Source organism: Micromys minutus, assembly GCF_963924665.1.
Source record: "Micromys minutus genome assembly, chromosome: 8".
NCBI lineage: Eukaryota > Metazoa > Chordata > Mammalia > Rodentia > Muridae > Micromys > Micromys minutus.
This window is the reverse complement of record NC_137977.1, coordinates 11912149-11932994: the sequence shown is the minus strand read 5'-3', so window position 1 is coordinate 11932994 and position 20846 is coordinate 11912149. Positions and strand designations below refer to the sequence as shown.

The 20846-nt window shown below is 40.3% G+C and overlaps 2 protein-coding genes across 2 annotated transcripts in view; one reads left to right on the top strand and one right to left on the bottom strand.

Annotated features, from left to right (window-relative positions):
• LOC308423746 (uncharacterized protein) overlaps positions 1-20464 on the bottom strand; it is a 34264-nt gene extending 13800 nt beyond the window's left edge. Inside the window, exons 1-5 of the mRNA XM_080920522.1 lie at positions 20358-20464; positions 18606-19102; positions 18254-18395; positions 14674-15697; positions 14586-14620 (exon numbers count right to left, since the gene is read on the bottom strand). Coding sequence (XP_080776648.1) covers positions 14586-14620; positions 14674-15697; positions 18254-18395; positions 18606-19019 — 1615 coding nt within the window. The 5' untranslated portion in view covers positions 19020-19102; positions 20358-20464. The remainder of the gene's footprint in view (positions 1-14585; positions 14621-14673; positions 15698-18253; positions 18396-18605; positions 19103-20357) is intronic.
• Positions 1450-13012, top strand: LOC308423521 (zinc finger and SCAN domain-containing protein 30-like). The gene is given in 5 exon segments (XM_080920245.1): positions 1450-1560; positions 5041-5335; positions 5337-5529; positions 5826-6000; positions 11982-13012. Coding segments are annotated over 4 exon segments (585 nt in total). The 5' UTR covers positions 1450-1560; positions 5041-5147; the 3' UTR covers positions 12011-13012.
• Positions 20465-20846: the final 382 nt, after the last annotated feature.

Sequence of the window (20846 nt, the reverse complement as noted above, 5' to 3'; positions counted from 1 at the left end):
CAGTGCCGCCTGTTCTGTAATCCATTCCTTGTAAAGTGGGATTTGCTTCTTCCCTTGGATATGTTACTGGGACGGTTTTGACCCGTGTGCTTTAGAAGGAGATGACTTGGGTTGGAAAGGTAGTTTGTCCACTGAGAACTTGGGAGGAGGGGATTCTGGTCTGTTGGTTCCAGGGAAAGGAATGTCCACACTGAGTTGCTTGCTGCCATGGGAACTGTCTGGCCCTGAGAGGGACTGACTGTGGGAAAGCATCGGGATAAAAAGGTGCACTTAGCGTACTGTGCTGCACTAGCTACTGTAGTTACGGTATTAGCTCTTTCCAGAAGAGGGAATGGAATCCCAGCATCTCACCAGGATTACCTGACTGATTAGGATTGTCTGACTTCAACGTTAGGGCTTTTTTTGTGAGCTACATCACTACTTGAAACCTGCCAACTGCTGTGGGAATGTTTCTCCGTTTGTCTTAGATACCTGACAGTGTTGACCAGTGTGTCTTTGAAATTATTTTTTAATTATGACACACATATATATGTGTGTTTTATATGCCCACACATGTATGTGTACACATGTGCACAAATATGTTCAGTATTATAATCCTGTATATAATGTACAGTATCATGTGATTCATTGGGTTGAGTGACAGAAGTACAGTAGTAAGCCAAAATGATACATTTGTGTAGTTATGGACAAGACCAGAAGTTCCATTAAGGTGTGTGGGTTAATTTATGTATTTTATTTATGTGTGTGAGCCTGTGTGAGTTTATGTGGACCATGTGCATGGGAGCCCTTGGAACTAGAGTAATGGATGGTTGTGGGCCACTGTGTGGGTGCTAAGACTGAGCCTGGGTTCTCTGCTAGAGCAATGAGTGTGCTTAACCACTGAACCATCTCTAGTCCACCTTCCAGAACAGTGTATTTCTTGGCAAAAGTCCAGTGCTTTGAGAGACATGCAGTTCCCTTTACCCTGTCTTTTACAGTTTCTTGACTAAGTCAGGGTTCTCAGTATTGACCTCTCAGGATCATTTGTGGATTGTACGATACAGATTGGTTATTGGGGACTGATTTAGGAGCATCTGACTAAGCTAGAACACAGCTCTACTGAAGGAGAGGAGTGCACTAACGAGGGCTTTATCCTAAAACGTTTGCGTTTTTAAAAAAAATAGCCAGAGGCACATGAAGGGCACATATACAGTATTCTTACTAATAGTATATATACCCAGCTGACAGCCAGAATCAGTCGCTAGCTAGTGAGCACTACTGAGTGCTAGTGAGAGCTAATATGTCTGGTCCATAATCTACACACACACACACACACACACACACACACACACACACACACACACACGGATATGTATATTTTTATATATTTATATAAAATATGTATATACACACATACATATTTTTAAGATTAATTTATGTACATGTTCTGTGTTCTGAATGTTTGCAGTGCCCTTGGAAGCCAGAAGAGGGCATCGGATCTTCTGGAACTCAAGTTACAGACGGCTGTCAGCTGCCCTGCATGTGCTGGACTCTCTCCCGGATTCTTTGGAAGAGCAGCCGGTACTTGTAACCCCTGAGCTATCCTTCCAGCCTTCCAGTAAAAGTCTTGATAGCACATTACAATCACATTAGGTATCAAAAGTCAGACTGACAGCTGACCCTGACCAGTAACCACCACTGTAAGCAAAAATAGGTCAGAGGAAAGCCAAGTGGTAAGCTGTGTGGTTTGCCACATGGGATACTTTGAGGTGATGGCTTGAAGAGAAAGTGTGGACTCTAGGGATAGGAAATAAAAGCAGTAGGGCTTTCTTAGAATAGAAGGAAGGGGTTAGAGAGGACTGTTGGATGTTTGGTTATTGGCTACACAGCCACATGACTATTGAACACAGGTTCAAGCTGGCAAGGATCATGAGGTGGTTTCCCTATGATGCATTTGAAGTCCTTTTGAGATATTCAAGAAAATTCATGATGAGATTGAACAACTGTGAGTAATTAGGTCTGGAGATCAGGTGGGAGTTCTAGACCAGGTGATGAATGTTAACTGAAAGTGAGGGAGACATGGAGAGGAACAGGAAGAGGAAATGCTTAGGACTCATGGGGCAGTGGGAAGGAATTGGAGGAGCAGAAACAAAAACTTATTGTTATAAACTTCTCCCAGTCACACATGCCTGAAGAACATGTTATTGAGGCATAGTATTTATAATAAAAATTGAGTAAGGGCGGTGAGGCAGCTCAGGGTTTATACTGACTGCTCTTGGAAGAGGACCTCAGTTCTGTTTCTAGCATCCATGTTGGCTGGTTCACAACCACAGGGGAATCCAATGTCCTTTTCTAATCTCAGTAGGGACTGCATTTCATGAGTACAACCCATATTGACACACACCTACATATAATTAAAAATAAATCTTAAAAATAAATTTTAAGGGGGCTGGAGAGATGGCTCAGCAGTTAAGAGCACTGATTGGTCTTCTAGAGGTCCTGAGTTCAATTCCCAGCAACCACATGGGAATTCCCCACAACCATCTGTAATGGGAATCTGATGCCCTCTTCTGGTGTATCTGAGACAGCTACAGTCTACTCATTTACATAAAGTAAATAAACAAATCTTTAAAAAAAGAAATTTTAAAAATTGAGTAATATCACAAATACTGGAGAGACATAATAGAATGCTGATGACTTAAGTGAAGGACACACATCAATGTGCAACCCTGGCAGATGCTGTGATATACCATAAACATCGACAGTATGGCACACATCGTTTGTTTCCCTCTGTTTATATTTTATTTGATGTGTGTGTGTGTGTGTGTGTGTGTGTGTGTGTGTGTGTATGTGTGTGTGTGTGTGTAGATCAGAGGAACACATTCAGGGATTCTCCTTTTCCCTTTGTGTTCCAGGTATCATACTCCGGTCAGAAGGTTTGGTGGCAGATGTGTATTGTCCCATCCTGTCCTTTCACCTCCACAACACCCAAACAGGGTATCACTATGTAGCCCTGATGCTTCCTAAATACTTATTTAAGAAAAGAAGTATTTCTCTTATACTAAAATTTAACAGGGTTTTGGAGGTGCTTAGGAAGAAGTAGTAAGGAAGATTGAGTTTGGGGACTAGTCCTAGCTGCGTAGTAAGAATCCTGTCTCAAAATATATACTCTATATGGTGTTCATGCTGTCTATCCATGGATCTATGTTTGTCTGGTTATGAAACATCTGTTACTATCTGGCAAAGCACAGAGGAAATGTTACTTTGTAGGTATCTCAGACCTAACTTTGTTACTGAATACTTCAGATATGGTACACTCAGCTTCCAGTCACTAGAGTTGCCCAGAAACTTGAGTTCATCGTTCTTTCTTTAGAGACAGGGTCTCAACATATAGGTTAGAACTCACTATGTAGCCTGAGCTATCTGGAATTCACAAAGTCTTTCTTCAGCCTAGTAAATGTTGGAATGCTTGAAACACTATTCCAAGCCTTGACTCCTCTACCTTCCAAACCCTTATCAAGTAAGACTCAGACCTGTTCTTCTGTATCTTTGTCTTCCGTCCTTCAAGCCATATGGTCTCCCACCACTGAATGGCTGTAGCCCATCTTTTCTGCTCACTACTCTTCCAGCCATGCTTGTGGCCTTGGGTTTCCACCACTCACACCATGGATCGCTTGGCTGTTCTACTAAAGGTGTATTTTCTCTTACTGTCCACTAGTATTCCAGAGTCTGGCATAGACTTTTTAAGGTTTATTTATTATATATAAGTACACTGTAGCTATCTTCAGACACATCAGAAGAGGGCATTAGATTCCATTACAGATATATGTGGTTGCTGGGATTTGAACTCAGGACCCCTGGAAGAGCAGTCAGTGCTCTTAACCACTGAACCATCTCTCCAGCCCCTGGCATAGACTTTTAAACCTGGGTACAGAGATGTACTTGGGGCATTTACTAAAGCCATATTCCTGGGGATTTTGACAGAATCTGTCTCAGGGCCCATCTTCCATGGCTGGTAGTTGAGCTATAACTGGAGGTGACACCATTAGTCTGCTATTCCTAAACTCCCATTAGTTTCTTCAGTGGACCACGCTATCTCACACCCATTTGTGTCCCTCAGAGCAGACTTACTTTTTATCTTGCAGCTCATTCTGGCTCTTCTGGCTGCCCTCTCTCCTTGTGTTTACCTTCTTTTGATTGTCCTGTGATTCCTTTGATCAGTCATACTGTTTACCTGTTGTTTTCCTAATTGAACTCTGTCAATTCCAAGTCCCTTGGAAGAGAACTTGGTATAGTACATAGTAAATTTTAAAGGATTTGTGAAATGACAAAGGGAGCCCATGACTCTTGTGCTCTGGCTTTCCTTCTTTATGCACTCATGGACATTTCTCATGATCCTCATCCTTACATTCTGGTCATCACTCCTAATTTGCAAGAACAATCAAGATTGGTCTGGGCAATCCATTCTGGAATAAAAACAGCCAGTGACTGAGAGTCCAGCAATCCTAGGTCAACATCTTGACCGGTTTGGTGACTTGGGAAAATTCAAGATGCTTGGCTTCTTCACCTGTAAAACATGGGGATATTTACTGTACAGGGTTATTGTTGAGACCCAATAAAGTAGCTCTTATAAACTGCCCATAGCAACTGTTAGATTTTGAGTTCCTGTCTTTTGGGAAATTCCATGGCATAGTAGAGCTAAATACTGTGCTTGTAATGTTCAACTCTGTTGTTTACTAGCTGTGTGCCTTCGGTCAGCTTATGATCCTCAGAAGCCTCCTTTGGGGGCTGGACAAAAAGATGATGGTTCATATGGAGCACTATTTTAGTATCCTTAGTGCTATTCAGTGTTATTACTAAAGGTCAAATGATTTGGGCCATTCAAATATTTTCTGTATGGACGTGCCCTTTCAGTCAGTTTTCTACACAGGTATAGTGACCACTGAGCTGCATTCCGTAGCTCTGTAGGTTTTTTTAAAACAGTGTGTGTGTGTGTGTGTGTGTGTGTGTGTGTATCTCCATTAAGTGACGGTCCTTCATAAACATGTATTTACATTGCAGGTACATGCTTTCCCCATGTAACATGACACTGTCCACCTCAGGGGTTCTTTGGATCTACCTCCTCTCTGCCTCAGCTAGGTAGCTTTTCAGATTATTATTTGTCCAGGATGTTCAGAGAAACATCAGCCTTGGCCTGTCATGTTCCCAAAGGACAGAATAGGCTCAGCTTTGTGAAAGTTGAAAAAAATGGTGTTTGGAAGCAGGACTTCAGTCTTCAGGGAAACCTGCAGAGCCAGGAGGTTTTCCGTCAACAGTTCAGACAGTTTGGCTACTCTGATTTCACTGGGCCCCGGGAGGCTTTGCCAGCAGTGGCTGAGGCCACAGGAGCACTCCAAGGAGCAGATCCTAGAGCTGCTGGTGCTGGAGCAGTTCCTGACCATCTTGCCTGTGGAGCTGAAGGCCTGGTTGCAAGAACACAGGCCCAGAAATGGAAAGGAGGCTGTGACTTTGCTGGAACTGGAGAGAGAATTTGATGAACCCAAGCAACAGGTAAGATGTAAGTTCTTTTTTGCTGGTTTTGATCTCTTGTATTCAACAGAGAAGCCAGGATAAGTAGCATTGACTCAGTTCTCAGGGAACTTAATTTCTGTTTCTTGGTAAATTAATCGCTCATTTACCCATTAGTTCAAACTATGGGGCTTTGTAGTACTGTTTTGTTTTTTTTTTTGTTGTTGTTGTTTTGTTTTTTTCTAGTCATCTGACAGTTCTCTGCTTCTTCCGTCTTGCCCTGTTGCTGTAGGGTTTTTCTCTTATCTGCCCTCAGTCACTGGTACTTGTTACTCTAGGACACAGCTCATGGTCAAGAAATGATCTGCAAAGAAACGACACTCATGGGAATGTTGGAGTGTCTGAGTAGTCCACTGCTGTCCTTGGAGAACCATTGCAAGAGTGAACCCCAGGAGCCCCAGATTTTCCATGAGAGAGATGAGGCAACCCTACCATTTAGGGTTGAAGATGAAGGTGAGAATTATTGAATTTGCCTTGGCTTACTTTCTTAATGACTATCACTAAGTATCATTGGAAAGTCCTGCAAGCCTTGAAATAGTCATTAGTTGGCTCAGACTAGAATCAGACATTTTAATATAATTTTAACTTGGATTAAAAATAAGTCTTCAATAAGATTTTCTAATGCCATATTCAAGACTAATACTGTTTTAAAAATATTTTTGTCACACTAACAAGGCAGTTTCTAAGAGGGATGAGAATATTATTAGAAGCTAAAGTCTCATAATAACTTGGAAAAGGAAAAACTTAATATTAAAAATCCTCAGCTGCAAGCTAGATGTGGTGGCATATACCTGCAATACCAGTACTGACTTGAAAGGCTGAGAGGTAGGGTTGCATGTTACAGGCTAACCTGGACTACATGAGATGGTCTCAAAGAAGAAGAAAAATAGCAAGGGATTGACCACTATATAGTAAAACTAAAAGGCAATCTGTAGAATGTCCAGGTCTAAGGTAGAGAGAACACATATGTAAGGCTGCCATGTTTCACCTGTAAGACCTGAGATCTGATCTTGTTAGAGGGCACAGTCACAGATGAAGGAAGAGATGTTCTCTGAAATTCTCAGGTTAGACTCAGTAGGAGCCACCTTTCACAGAAAATTTTCTGGGAAGCTTCCAAAGAGGACAGTTTGTCTGGTATTTATTGGGGCATATGTTGTTGGGTGTCCTACATGCTGTAAGAAATGAACAGAAGTCTCCTCTTCCACTGTCCTCCCCTCTTCTCAACTGATAAAATGCATGTGCTAGCATGATGCCAGTATTATAGAGAGGACAATGATAAATTTGAAACAAGGAGGCAATAAATTGAAAATATAACAGGTGCCAAGTATTAGAGCCAAAAGGACTTTAACTTATTGGCAACATTGATATGGACAGTTAGCCACATCAGGTGTATTAGCCTGTTATATCTGTGTTTCTGATTTCATTTTCACCAACCTTGTTACCTTCCCAGGAAGCTTCCTGGCAGGTGACCTGGGGGAGAGGCAGGCAGGTGACCTGGGGGAGAGGCAGGCAGGTGACCTGGGGGAGAGGCAGGCAGGTGACCTGGGGGAAAGACCTACACTTTGAAGCTAGCTGTCTTTGATCTTGATCATCAGTTAGTAATCCTATAGCTTCTCATAACCCCTGAAAGCTTTAGTTTACTGGTTTGTAAAATGTATATTTTTAGAGGATTTTTGATGGAATACAAACAATAATTTAATAAGTTCAGATTTTTACCCTTAAAAGAACTCAACATATATTAACTATATCTAGAATATCTAGTAGTTCTTTGGAGATACTGGAAAATTTGAAATATAAGGACATGCTAGAAGATAGCTAGATTTGATTAGGTGCTTAGGCAACTGTTTACATCCTTTTTTTTTTTTTTTTTGCCATTTATACTTATGAATTAGTAATACTCTTACTTGACCTAGAATGAGTAAGGAACCCACAGTATTTCTTTTTAAATGTTTTTTCTTTCTCTACTTACATTTATATGCTTATATATATTTATATATACTGGCTATGTTTATATGAAAATGATATTATATATAAAAATATATTGAAATATAAAAATAATTATATATGAACACAAACTTTGTAAATAAAATTTTATATAAATATAAACTATAAATAAATATACATAAATACACTGTTTATATTTGCACTATTAGGAACCTGTGAGAATTTGCAAATGCCTTCTTGCTTCCTATGTCCTGCCCACCTCCCGTTGTTCAATTCTTACCCCCAAACATTTTATAGTATCTCCTGCTTTTCTACATTTTCTTCCTGGTTATCTTGTATCACCTCTCCTCTCACATTAGCTAATCTAGAACAGGCTCTTTCCTTCCTGGTTTGTGGCTGGTACAAACTGTCACCTCCAAGTATTGTTTCCTTGTTCACTACTCAACATCTCCAACACTGACTTAGGTTCTTTGTCTATTTTACTCTCTTGTTTCTATAATTGTCATTTCCCCAGCCATATCCCTTCCCTAATCCTGAAGATCAAATCCAGGGCCTTGTGTTTGCAAGCACTCTGTCATTTGGCAGTATGTCCCATCCCTGTTTTGTTTTTTAAAAAAGTTTGCATGCTTGCCTGTATGTCTATACATGCACCACCTGCATGCCTGGTCCCACAGAGGCAAGAAAAGGGTGTTGGAGCTCCAGGAACTGAAGTTAGGGATGGTTGTGAGCCACCATGTGGGTGCTGGAAACTGAAGTGGGTCCTCTGCAAGACAAATATGCACTCTTAAATCACTAAGCCACCTCTCCAGACCTAGCACTTAGCTTTTCCTTTGGTTTGCTTGTTCCTTCTCTAACAACATGGAAAAAAAAAAAAAAAAAAAGACATATCCTATTCACATTTTTAGATAGCAAGATGGCAACTGGGAAAGTATTGACAGCAAAGCAAGAAATGATTGAATGTGTTGCATTAGTGGCCATGGCATCTCCAGGAAGACTTCCTAGGGAAACTTCTCCAGTGCAGATAGTTGAAGAAACTATGGGATGTCTGGACAATGAGAAGCAAAGAGGAAGCGATGATACCAGCAACAAAATGAATCAGCTTTCTTCTCAGGAAGGCTATTTTAGTTTGGCAACAAACCTTAACAAGAAAACCCCTACAGAACAGAACATCTGTGAGTGTAACGAAGGTGAAGGGATCCTTAGTCAAAACTTACTTAGTACTACATGGCCCAGAACTCACTCAGGGAAACTGCTCTATGCATGCATGGATTGTGGGAAAGCTTTTTGCAATAGGTCAAAGCTGATTAGACATCAGAGAAGTCACACTGGAGAGAGACCTTATGTATGTAAAGAATGTGGAAAGGCCTTTGGTTTCAGAGCCGACCTTGTTAGACATCAGAGGATTCACAGTGGTGAAAAAACCCTATAAATGTTGTGACTGTGGAAAAGCTTTTGGGAGCAACACAGGGCTCATTAGGCATAGGAGAATTCATACTGGAGAGAAACCTTACGGTTGCGATGAATGTGGGAGAGCCTTTAGCCAGTGTTCTACTCTTATTCAGCATAAGAAGATTCACAGCGGAGAAAAACCTTATAGTTGTGATGAATGTGGGAAAGCCTTCATCCAGAGTTCTGCCCTTATTCAGCATAAGAAGATTCATAGTGGAGACAAAGGCTATAAATGTACTGAATGTGGTAAGGCTTTTTGGACAAGTTATGTTCTTCAGGAACATCAAAGAATCCACACTGGCGAGAAGCCTTGTAAATGTAACGAATGTGGAAAATCTTTTAATAGAAGCTCAGCACTCACTGTGCATTAGAGAACTCACTCTGGGGAGAAACCTTACGAATGTACTGAATGTAGAAAAATATTTAGGCATAGGTCAGGCCTTGCACAGCATCAGAGAACACATACCAGAGTTAAACTCTGAGGGTAAATGGTTGTACAATTGTGAAATGCAAGGAATTCACTTTGAAGGTGAGACTCCACAGAAGACAGAAAAGTTTCCTGATAACAGGACATTTTGTCTTTCCAGCCCAGTTCTGTTCTATAAAAAGAGATCCACACAAAATGCTTGCTTATTGAAAGAAGAATTTTATCCAGAACTTGTCTACAAAAAAAATGGCATTTTCAAAAGGGGGGAAAAGATTGACCCATTTCTGGATGAGGACTCTCAGCAATCTGCTCTCCATCCCTCTCTCCACTGCAGCTAGAACTGCCATTGAGCACCTTTATGTAAGTCCATGATTGAGGCACAGATCCTGTAAGATCTCTTTATAAGATCTGACTAGCCAGAGTGTTTGTGCCCGGCAGGAGCAGGCATGTTTTAAGAGTTACTGAACCCTGAAATGTTGAATTGAGGCTATAAAACATCATGTTCTGGATCAGTTTTAATGGAAGATGATTCTGCCCCCTTGCTAGTGCTTTTAACCCTGAGCTTCCTGTTGCAGTCTACTTCCTTATTTGGAAACTGCTGGGCTTCACCATTGGGAGAACAGGCTTGGTCACTGCCCTCACTAAATTAAGGGCTAATAGAATATATGTATTTATTAGAATAATTATTATGGAGCGTGTGTGGCAATAACCAACAGATAAATTCAGGGTTCTGTTGGGAGACATATCAGGGATGTTATTTGATCTATGAGTTAACTAAAAATTTCTTGGATTTGACAGTGAGACCTAACATGTAGAAGCAGCAGCTTGGCCAATGGCAAAACAGAGGGAGAGGTCGTAGCAATACACGGCATGAAGAGGCTATGGAGATATTCCTGTGTCATGACTTCAGTCCCTGCTAGAGTTGTTTCTGACCCTCGTTCAGAAGCCAGGCTGGCCTCTTTCCTGTTTGTAAAAGCTTGAATCAGATAATGTGTTTCATGTCATAAGTGACCTACATGATCTAGGAGTATTCAGAATTAGCATGCTAAAAAAAAAAAAAACTGGTGCAGGAGAGATGGCTCAGTGGTTTAGAGCACTGACTGCTCTTCCAGAGGTCCCAAGTTTAAATTCCAGCAACCACATGGTAGCTTACAACCATCTGTAATGAGATCTGATGCCCTCTTCTGGTGTGTCTGAAGACAGCTACAGTGTACTTACATATAATAAATCTTTAAAATAAAAATTTCTAAATTTCTGGTGTTTCTAAAGTCATGCATGCATACCAAGGAAACTGTGTATTGGAAGCTGAAAGACACTAGAGTGAAGAGTCCTTCAGCATTAGGTTTGCAGATAAGCCACTTGAGGGAAATACAGTCAATCCCTCAGATCCTACAAAATTCTTGATTTTAATTTGGCAGTTTTAATTAATCCACAGTCACTGAAGGTAATTTCTCCCTAGTCGAGAGTACTTAAAACAAAACAAAACAAACCTTGGAAATGATAGTTATTGTGAGTAGAAGAGGTAACATTGGATATGGTTTTCACTTCCAAAGGTTGTGCAATTATCATTTAAGATCTATCATAAAGGGACCATCAAATGGACAATAAATTGCCTTTTCTTATAGGTGACAAATGATCCAATGTTTTAAATATCATTTAATCCTTCTTCTAATTGTGAGGGTTGATCAGTTATCTATAATCCCATTACCCATAGCAAAATTCACTTTTGAACTACTCCTAGAGTTTTTCCCTAATGCTAATTTTTTTGGTAAGAATCTTTAATTTTTTGTTAGCTTTAACATTTATATATTCAATTTGCACTCTAACTGCTTAGTAGTATCAGCATGTAATGGGGATGTATTAAAATAAAACTGAAATCTTGCTTTTCCATCCTTCAGGTAAAGAACAAAACAACATGAGTGGAGTTAGGCTGGGGGGCGGGAAGGGTAGAAAAGAGAAGTACACACTTAGTTCCTATTTCTTGGGCTAAGTAACCAGCATCAGGAAGCTCAGACTTAAGGTTGAGTTGTGGGAGGAAGGGAATGAGAACAAGAACTTTTAAAGACATCCTCCTTCTTCAGTACTAAGAGCTAAGACAGAACTTTGAAATGACTGCTTGAAAATGATGTGCACGTGAATGCAAACGCCTGCAGAAGCCAGAAGACGACACTGGATCCCCTTGAAATGGAGTTACAGGGGTACACCACCCAGTGTGGGTCCTGGGAATAGAACTCTGATCCTCTACAAGAGTAGTCCTGCTCTTAACCACTGAGTTGTCTCTCAAGTCCCATGTTTTGAGTAATTTTGAGGTAGGGTTTCACAGGAAGCCTAGGCTGCCAAAGAGAGGTGACTTTCTCCTTGGCAGTTCACAAACAAAAGTAGGTTATTAGGCCACTGTCAAATACCTTAAAAGTTCAAGTCTCTCAGTTTTGGTTGCAGTGAAAATGAGGAAGAAAAGGATGGGACTGATTTAAGATCCATGTAAGGCAAGTGCTGCGTTATAGACTTTTTAGACAGCCACTGGAGCAAGAGGAAAAAAGGCATGGAGCAGAGAGAAGGGCATTATTTTCTTTTAGAAAAGGCTGATGAAAGACAAAACAACTTTTTCTTTCAGCTGATGTTGGTGTCTGCTCCATTTCATAAAGATTGAAACTTAAGATCATCATCTTCAGCTCTTTAACATGAACTTATAGTCAAGATAACTTGTGTATGCCTGCTGAATTCATGGAAAAGATGTTAACCACTCACAAGACACGCTTTTCTCAGCCATAAATCTTTAAGCATGTAAGTTACTTGCACAAGTGATTTGAAGGGAATTCTTCTAATATTATGAAGCAGGTAAGTCTGCATTGAATATATCAACAGTGAAAGATCAGAGTTAAGTTTGTTAGAGTTGAGACAGGGATGTTATAGAAAGCAAGTACTTCTTTTTACAACTAGTTTGGGCTCTGTTCCCTATCGGCCTCACCCAGAACCGGGGACCTAGGGATTAAGCCTGGGGCCTTAAACAGTAAACTTATGATTTACAATTGAATTAAATTCTCTAGCCCCTTGCTCTATAAGCAGATTTTGTAGTAAAACTTGAAATATAAAAAAAAGCACATTCCCTATAACTTTACCAGCCAGAACCAATGTAACATCTTGACACTGTATACTATTATTTTAATGCATGTGTTTTATGAGATCATGTTGTATAGATTGTGTATTTAATACATTATGAATCTTTAACACATTTTAACAGCTTATAAAACTGCATATTCATGGTTTAAGGATATTTCTGGGTAGAATTTCAAGGTTGAAGGCAGTGCTTAAGGCTTCTACTATTGATTCCCAGAGATATGTAATCACATCCATCAGCAAGAGTCCTAATTTGCCTGAATCCATGTTAATTTTATATGAAAAACAAGTATCACTTTCATTCTTACTCCAAAATGATTGTAAGTTTTAAGACTAAACATATGGATTGTTGACTGGCACTTCTGAGATGTTTAAGTATTAATGAATCTTTCATGGATAGTGTAATGTGCTCCCAGAATAGAGTTCTGATTTCAAATTCTGACCTTGCAGCTATAAGTCTTCGTTTTCTGTGTATAAAATATGATTTGTACTAATGACTAACACATACATAAAGCCCTTGGCAAACAACTGTTAGAGTATTTCTCTTTTGTAAACATTATCCTACTCAACATCTACATTAGGCATTTGGCTCATTATTTTTATTGTTTAGGACATACCTATAAATGTCCAAGACAGTATTACTTTTGTATTTTTCTGTTTATAAATAGATTTGAGTTTGGTATGTTATTCCTTCAGACAGCTTTTTCCCCAATATTTTGAGGTTGGGTCCTAGGTCCTATTGTATAGCTTAAATTGGTAAGGAATGCTTCAGCCTTTGTCTCACTGTCCAGAGTACAGGGATGACGAGGCTTGCGTTGGTCAGCTTCCTCCTTGCACTATGCACTAGCCTTATGGTACTCTTCTCATGGGTTCCTAAGAGGGGAGTTCCTGACTAACAGGAATCACTACTTTTGTTGTCCCTTCTCTAGCATGTCCTTACATTTTTTTTCAAGATACCGCTAAATATTGCTAACATAAGACATGTGTGAGGTATCTGAAGAAAAAGCCAAAGACCAAAAATTGACAATTTTTGAGCACCCAAGCGCAGGCAGTCATGCTAAGATGGAGAAATGGTGGAGAAGCAGCTTTAAATACAGTTGCCGTGGCATCCTCTTCTAGCACATCAACTCCAGTATCCTAAAGAACTCAAGAGTCTCTATCTAGGCTGTTCTCTTATACATTTCACTACCATTCTCTCTGTAGAAATCTGAATGTTGTTTCAAGTTGGGCCAGGAAACCACTTCTTAACCTTTTCTATTAGGGCACACTGACCAAGACAAAACTGTCTATGGTGCTGTGACTAGTGACATTAGGTTTTTATCTTATGCAGACATACTTCTCACAGGTGTGATGCCAATTCTGAACTTAGTTGGCAATGTTCCATGTTTTATTCCTGCCATTAAAAAAAGATCTCTTCCTTTGTTACCTGGCATTTCTTCCTGGTTAACTCCTCAATCTTCGAATTATTTCAGTTTCCTTTATCCAAGTTCTTGGACAAGGAAATGGGGAAAGTACTTAAGAAGCACTCTTAAAAAGGCATACTAGACTGACCACACTAAGTGTCATTACCTGACTGGTAATAGCTATTAAACTATAGAAATCATTTCCCCTACCCCATTATATTCCTAGTCCCTGACACAAAACAAGTATTCAAACATAACATAGGACTGCCCACTTGCCTAGCATGTGAAGCCCTAAGTTCAGTTCCCAGCATGGCAGTGGGGAACAGATGGAACTCTCCACTTGTATAAATTAACTTGTGTCTTTTACTTTTCAAGCTCATTTCATTTTGGGCCCGTCTTCGGATCAACAAATCATCATTGAAACTGTCTTTTCACTTGTCTTGTTGACTATTGAGTAAAAGCTTTTGGGTTCCTTACGCAGTCTCTCAGTACCAACCATACTGTCTCACAAACCTGGTACACTGACATCAGATGGAGTAGCAGAATGAAGCCTTTTCCCATGAGTATTCCTAATGTTAAGAGCAAAGCTCAAAGTAATGATCTTATATCTTTTTCTGGTAAGTCACAGGAAAACTTCATTATCATTGGGGAAGTGCTACACAAAGTTAGATTGAATAAAGACTGTTTTTTAGAAGTACCTTTATAGAATTTTGCTCCAAAGTCAACCTTTTGACTGATAAAGAGAAAAATATACTGATGTATTTACAAATCACTGTATTAAGTTACTTAATAGTGTGGACTCTCTGATGGCGCATCAACACTGACCTGTGCCTAAAAGCCTTCCCACATTCATTACATATATAAGCTTCATCCCCAGAGTGGATTCTCTGGTGCTGAACAAGGGCTGAGCTCCTTTTGAAGGTTTTGCCACAGTCATTACACTGATAAGGCTCCTCTCCACTGTGGATTCTCTGATGTCTTACGAGGTTTGAATTCAGACTGAAGGCTTTTCCACACTCATTACATTCATAAGGCTTCTCTCCACTGTGTATCCTCTGATGGGTAATCAGCTCTGAGCTCTGCTTGAAAGCTTTTCCACATTCATTACATTCATATGGCCTCTCCCCTGTATGAATTCGCTGGTGTCTAATAAGCTTTGAGCTCTGGCTAAAGGTCTTCCCACATTCATTACACCCGTAGGGTTTCTCACCAGTGTGAATTCTTTGATGTATAATTAAGTAAGAACTTTGACTGAATGCTTTTCCACATTCATTACATTTGCAAGCTTTCTCCCCTGTATGAATTTTCCGATGTCTAGTGAGAGCTGAGCTCTGATTGAAGGCTTTCCCACATTCATTGCATTCATATGCTTTTTCACCACTATGAATTTTCTGATGAATAATAAGATATGACCTCAAACTAAAGGCCTTCCCACACTGATTACATTTATAGGGCTTTTCTCCAGTATGTATTCTCTGATGTTGTGTTAGAGAAAAGTGTTGTTTAAAGCCATGCCCACACACATCACATCTGTAAGGTCTGTCATCTGTAGAAACTTTCTGACACGTTACAGAATTTGTACTTAGAATCAAGCATCTTTGTGATTCAGCAAGATGGTCTCTCTTTGCTAAGGATTTGTGTGTGAAGATCACTTGACTGAAACTGCCCCTGTGGAGAGGGGAACTTCTTTGCTGCCATTCTAAATTGCTTTTGTGCTCAGTGACACCTCTAAATGAAGGATCCCAAGAAAGTTCTGGTGCTTTTTCTTCTGAAATGTCATCTTTTGCTGCTGTTTCATTATTCTTAGAATCTGAAATGGAAAGCAAAAAAAAAAAAAAAAAAAAAATTTAGTAAAGCCCCAGAATTTACATTTCTTCAGGTGTTTTTTTTTTTTTTTTTTTTTTAAATAAAGGTGTTTGATATGTTTCACAGGTTAGTCTTTTACTTTTGATTTCAAGGGATTCTTCTACCCAGTTTTCCAAGTAGTTGGGATTATAGGTCATTCCACTATGGGTAGTTTAATCTCTTTTTCTATAAGAGAAAATAGAAAGGTAAAGAGGTTATTGTCCCCTGGGATCTTCTCTTTCCTGATGCTAAAGTCTACACCTTCTTTTTGATGTTCATCTTTTCTTACCTTTAAGACTTTAACTGGTCACTACTATTATTTTCAATCTCTTTAAATTGACTTCCTGTAATGATTAGTTTTTAATTATCAACCTGACTCAATCTGGGATCAGTTAGGAAGAATGTCTCAGACTATCTAGATCAGGTTTGCTTGTGTGTATGTGTATATGTCTTGGGGGGGGGAGGGGGATCTGATGTGGTGGAGAATGGGGATGCCTTGATTATGTTAATTGATGTGAAAAGAAGTCCATTGTGGACTACAGTTTTTGGATATGGATCCTAGATTGTATTAATGTGGAGAAAACTGGTGTAGTAGTAGGCTTGCATGCATTCCTACTTTCTCTGCTCTTTACTATGGATGTGAATAAGTTGCTTCAAGTTCTGTCTTGACTGTCTTTTAACGATGAAATATAATTTGGAATCATGAGGTTAAACAAATTGTTTCCCCTCTAAATTGTTTTTGCCATGGTATTTTATCAGAAACCCAAAACAAACCTAAGACAATCCCACTTAACAGCTTGAGCTGAAATCACCCCTCCCTCCTTAAAAACCAAGCTCTTTGCCTATCTATCAGTTGAGTAGTTTCACATTCACAGTAAAATTTCTTTAAAGGTTTTTTCTAGAGTCTGCAGCCTGGTTTCTAGTTTACCTTCTTGAACTCTGCTACTTCTATTGATAGGAGTCTTGTCAAGGTCACTGGTTTTGTCTGTATATAACTGAATGGGTACTTTTTAGATCTTAGCCTTTCTATAGCATGACATGGAAACCCGTACCTTCCACTGCTCTATTTTCCTTCTTGAGACAGGGTTTCACTCTGCCGCCTAGACTGGCCTCAAACTTAGGGCAATCCTAAGGCACCCAAAGGTAGAATTAAAGACGTGAGACACTCCATGTCCTCTGGGCAACACCCCCCACCCCAGCTTTTCCTTTGTGATTTTGGAGTGTGTCACTCAGAAACCATGTTCCCTCAGCATCTACTCTGGGTTTACATGTATGTATCCTTGTTGTAACTACTTATATTTAAGCTCATATCTTCTCAGATCTCCACTTCTACTTCAATCTCTAGACTCTTACACAGGGTTTTGCTTGTATTTGGACTCATATGCCTCATATCAATCATCAGATTTTCCCCTTTCCATGAACATTACCATTTTTAATCAAGTTGTTTAAGACTGAAACTTGATCATGTTCAGTTTTTTTCTCTTTTATAATTTGCTTTTAGATGACCACCTACTAAAAGGTACTTTCAATGCTCAGGAATAGCTTTCAGCTTCAGTCTTCTCTATGCCACAGAATAACACAAGTCTCCTCATTTACTATGGCCTCTTGGATTCCAAGGCTCTTAATAAATCTCTAATCTTGCCTTTCTCAAATCATTTCTGTACTCTGAAGATGAGTTCTAAGCCACAAATCAAATAATGCCACTTCCTTATCCATTCCCGACAAGTGCACCCTTTACAGGTAGGCTAGGAATAGTGTGACAGGCTTTAACTACTTGGACCTCATTTCCTATAATGAAAATTTAGTTTGTCTTTCATTATTCCTTATCAGTTCTCAGGTCACACTGAAGTACCTATAATTTCCACAATGCATTGTATTCTCTCACTTTGATGGCTTTGTACTACCTATTTACCTGGTTTTCTCCTGCTCATAATTCAAATTACTGCTTAGGTATTACTTCCTCCAGGAAGTATTCCTTGAATATTTCTTTAAGTTTTACTCATTTATTTATTTTTAGATTTATTATTTCACATGTACAGGTGTTTTGCCTGGATGTATGTTATGGATCATGTACATACATGGTAGTGGATGTGGTCAATAAATGGTCTCAGCCCTGGAGTTACAGATGGCTGCAAGCTACCATTTGAGTGTTAAGAATTGAACCCAGGTCCACAAATGCTCTTAACCACTAAGCCAAGTTTCCAACTCTTGATTCTCATGTTAGGCTTGGTGTCACTTTATGTGCTGCCTGCCTACGTATATTCCACAATTTACTGTACTAGGATGCATGTACTTTCTATGAATGAAGGTCTCTACAAAGTTATAAAATGGTTAGCTGAACCAATGACAGGGAAACTCATACAAGGAAGAATGACTAATTTCTGAGGGCGCTGCTCAAGTGAGCACCTCTGGTTTTGATTGATACATATATTCACATGCAACAAGTTTATAAATGCAAGTCTACATCTTCAAAACCAGAGGCCTAACTTCCATAAATTTGAAAATAAATCTCTACTCCTACCACTTTTAGAGGAAAGACAAGGTTTCCAGGATTTCAGCTGTGTCTTCAAAGGCTGGACTTGGATGCTTGTTGAGTCTTGGGATGTTTTGAGATAGGTCAAATCTTTCCATGACACCGATGGTCCTTGTAGATTATCTGGGATCTGAAACCAGTACAATATAATTGGTAAGAATCTTACATGGTTAATAAGGCCACTGCCACAGATGAAGGACAGGGAGAAAAAGGGTAGAGGAAAAAAGCAATGTGCTACTGGGACAGCAAAGTCATGGTTCCTCAGAGACAATATTCTAACCAAAGAAGATACAACTAGGGCTGCAATTTTCCCCCAAACACATCACATCTCTGTTCCCACCTGCTGTCCTGGATCATCAAACTCTTTCTCCAAATCTTCCAGCAGAGTCACGGCTTCCTCACCACTTTTTGGATCATGTTGTTGAACCCATATCTTCAGCTCTTCAGGCAGGATGCTCAGGAACTGCTCTAGCACTAGCAGTTCTAGGATCTGCTCCTTTGTGTGCAACTCTGGCATTAGCCATTGATGGCAAAGCTCCTGGAGTCGTCCCAGAGCCTCTCGGGGCCCAGGTGTCTCATGATAGCAAAACTTCCTGAATTGCTGGCGAAACAGTTCTTGGCAAGATTGGGCACTCCCATTCTGTTTACATTTCTGACTCCAAGAAAAGCTACTATCTTCTATTTTCACTAGTATTAATTCTTCTTGATGATCCTGAGGTTTTAAAGTTGAAATTACTCTGGATTCCACAGCCATTCTGGGCTGAAATAGCTTACAAAAAGCTTAGTACAGTTGGGTTTTGTGCTTGGGGAGGAGTTTCCTAAGTAACCTCTTCTTTCCTAAAATACATGAAAGCATTATAACTTACAGCATTAAAACAAAACAAAACAAAAAAACCTCTAAGAACTTGTGACATTGAAAGTAAACAGGTACAAGACTAAATATATTGATGAAGCATTAACAATCATCTCCTACTGAGTAGTACTCCTTCCACTGACAGAAAGAAAAAAACTTAGACGTGTAAGAATGCAATATTAACATGATTACATACTGACATTATTTCCTCTTCAGTTATCTTTCAGTCCTGATTAAATTCATGACTCTGTAAACCGCAACTTTTCTCAATGATGGGAATGCACTCAGGGCCTTAGGAATGGTAGGCAAACACTTTTACTTTGCTAGCAAGCTACATCCTCGACCTCCTAGACAGTGAATTTGGGTTCTTCGCCATGCTAGACAAGCATTCCACCACAGGGCTGCACTCCCAACCACAGAAAGTTTTAATAAAACCAGGCTGCAGGTTTTTCCTGTTTGTTTTTAAAACAGGGTTTCTATGTAGTCCTGGTGCCTGCTATGTAGACTAGGCTGATCCTGAACTCAGAGCTTTCCTGCCCCTGCAGTTCTTCGATTAAAGGCATGCAGCACCAAACCCAGATTTTGGCAGAATTTAATGCTAGCTTTACATTTTTTTCTTTAGTTACTGTTTATAGCATGTAGTGTTGGTCTACATTTATGGTAGCAACATTTTAAAATCCGCAGTAAACATAAATTTGTTTAAAATATTGTGTATTTACCATTTGGTCCCACTTATATACTGAAATTTTTAACAAACATGGAGGCCCTTACTTTGTGTGGGCTTTGTTCTGAGCCAGTATTAAGGAAAGGATTGCCTTATGAATAAATTTAGTGAGGAATTCTGTAACTGTAAAATGCTTAGGTTGGATTAAAACATGCTACTATGGATGCAAAAAAAAAAAAAAAATCAACTTCAGCTCTCAAAAGCGTGAGTATTCTAAATTCAAACGAAATATGGTAGTAATCATTTACTAGATTTGGAGATAAAGAACAAACATGATCTAATGGATACAGACACTTGTATGCTCCTTCAATTTATGTTAAAACCCGGCCCTAAGCTCACAAGGCTGAGAAGAATGAAAGCCCTCCCCAAAACGCAGCGCGAGAGAGTATTAATGTCTTGTCTTCCCGTCTACACATTAACCCAGCCCCACTCCCCTACCAGAAAACCTGACCCCTGTCAAATAGCCCAAAGTCAGTATGCCTTGCTTCTCCCTACAACCAACGTGCGCGGCTCACATTAACTAAGCCCGCGTCCTCGCAATGCTGGAACACCTGACCCCAGTAGTGCCTGACGCGGAGTTCACGCGGCTTCTCGGTCGCCAGGTCCGCTCCGTCCCTCAGCCTCAGTCCCGGGTACCCATACCGGCTAACAAGGCACCGGCTCCACACCTTTCTCAGCAGCTCGCAGCACGTACCTTAATTTTAGCTTCCGGGTTAAAGCACAGAATAGGCGCGTCCCCGAGGGGACACCACGGGGCTGTCCAGCGGAAAGCGGCGGTTGAGGGGTCGCTCCAGGACTTGCCACACGCCTTCCGGTTGACCGGAGCCCCAGCTACAGCTTAGGAGCTGGCGGGGCAGCGGACTTTAGCCACAAAGACCTGCGGCACGTCCCCGCCCCTTCCGCTCGCCCGCGTCCGACCTTCTGTGTGTCCCTCCCCTTCCGCTCGCGAGCACCCGGAAGCCTTGCGTTCCACCGGCCCCACCCCGCGGGTCCGCTGCCCGCAC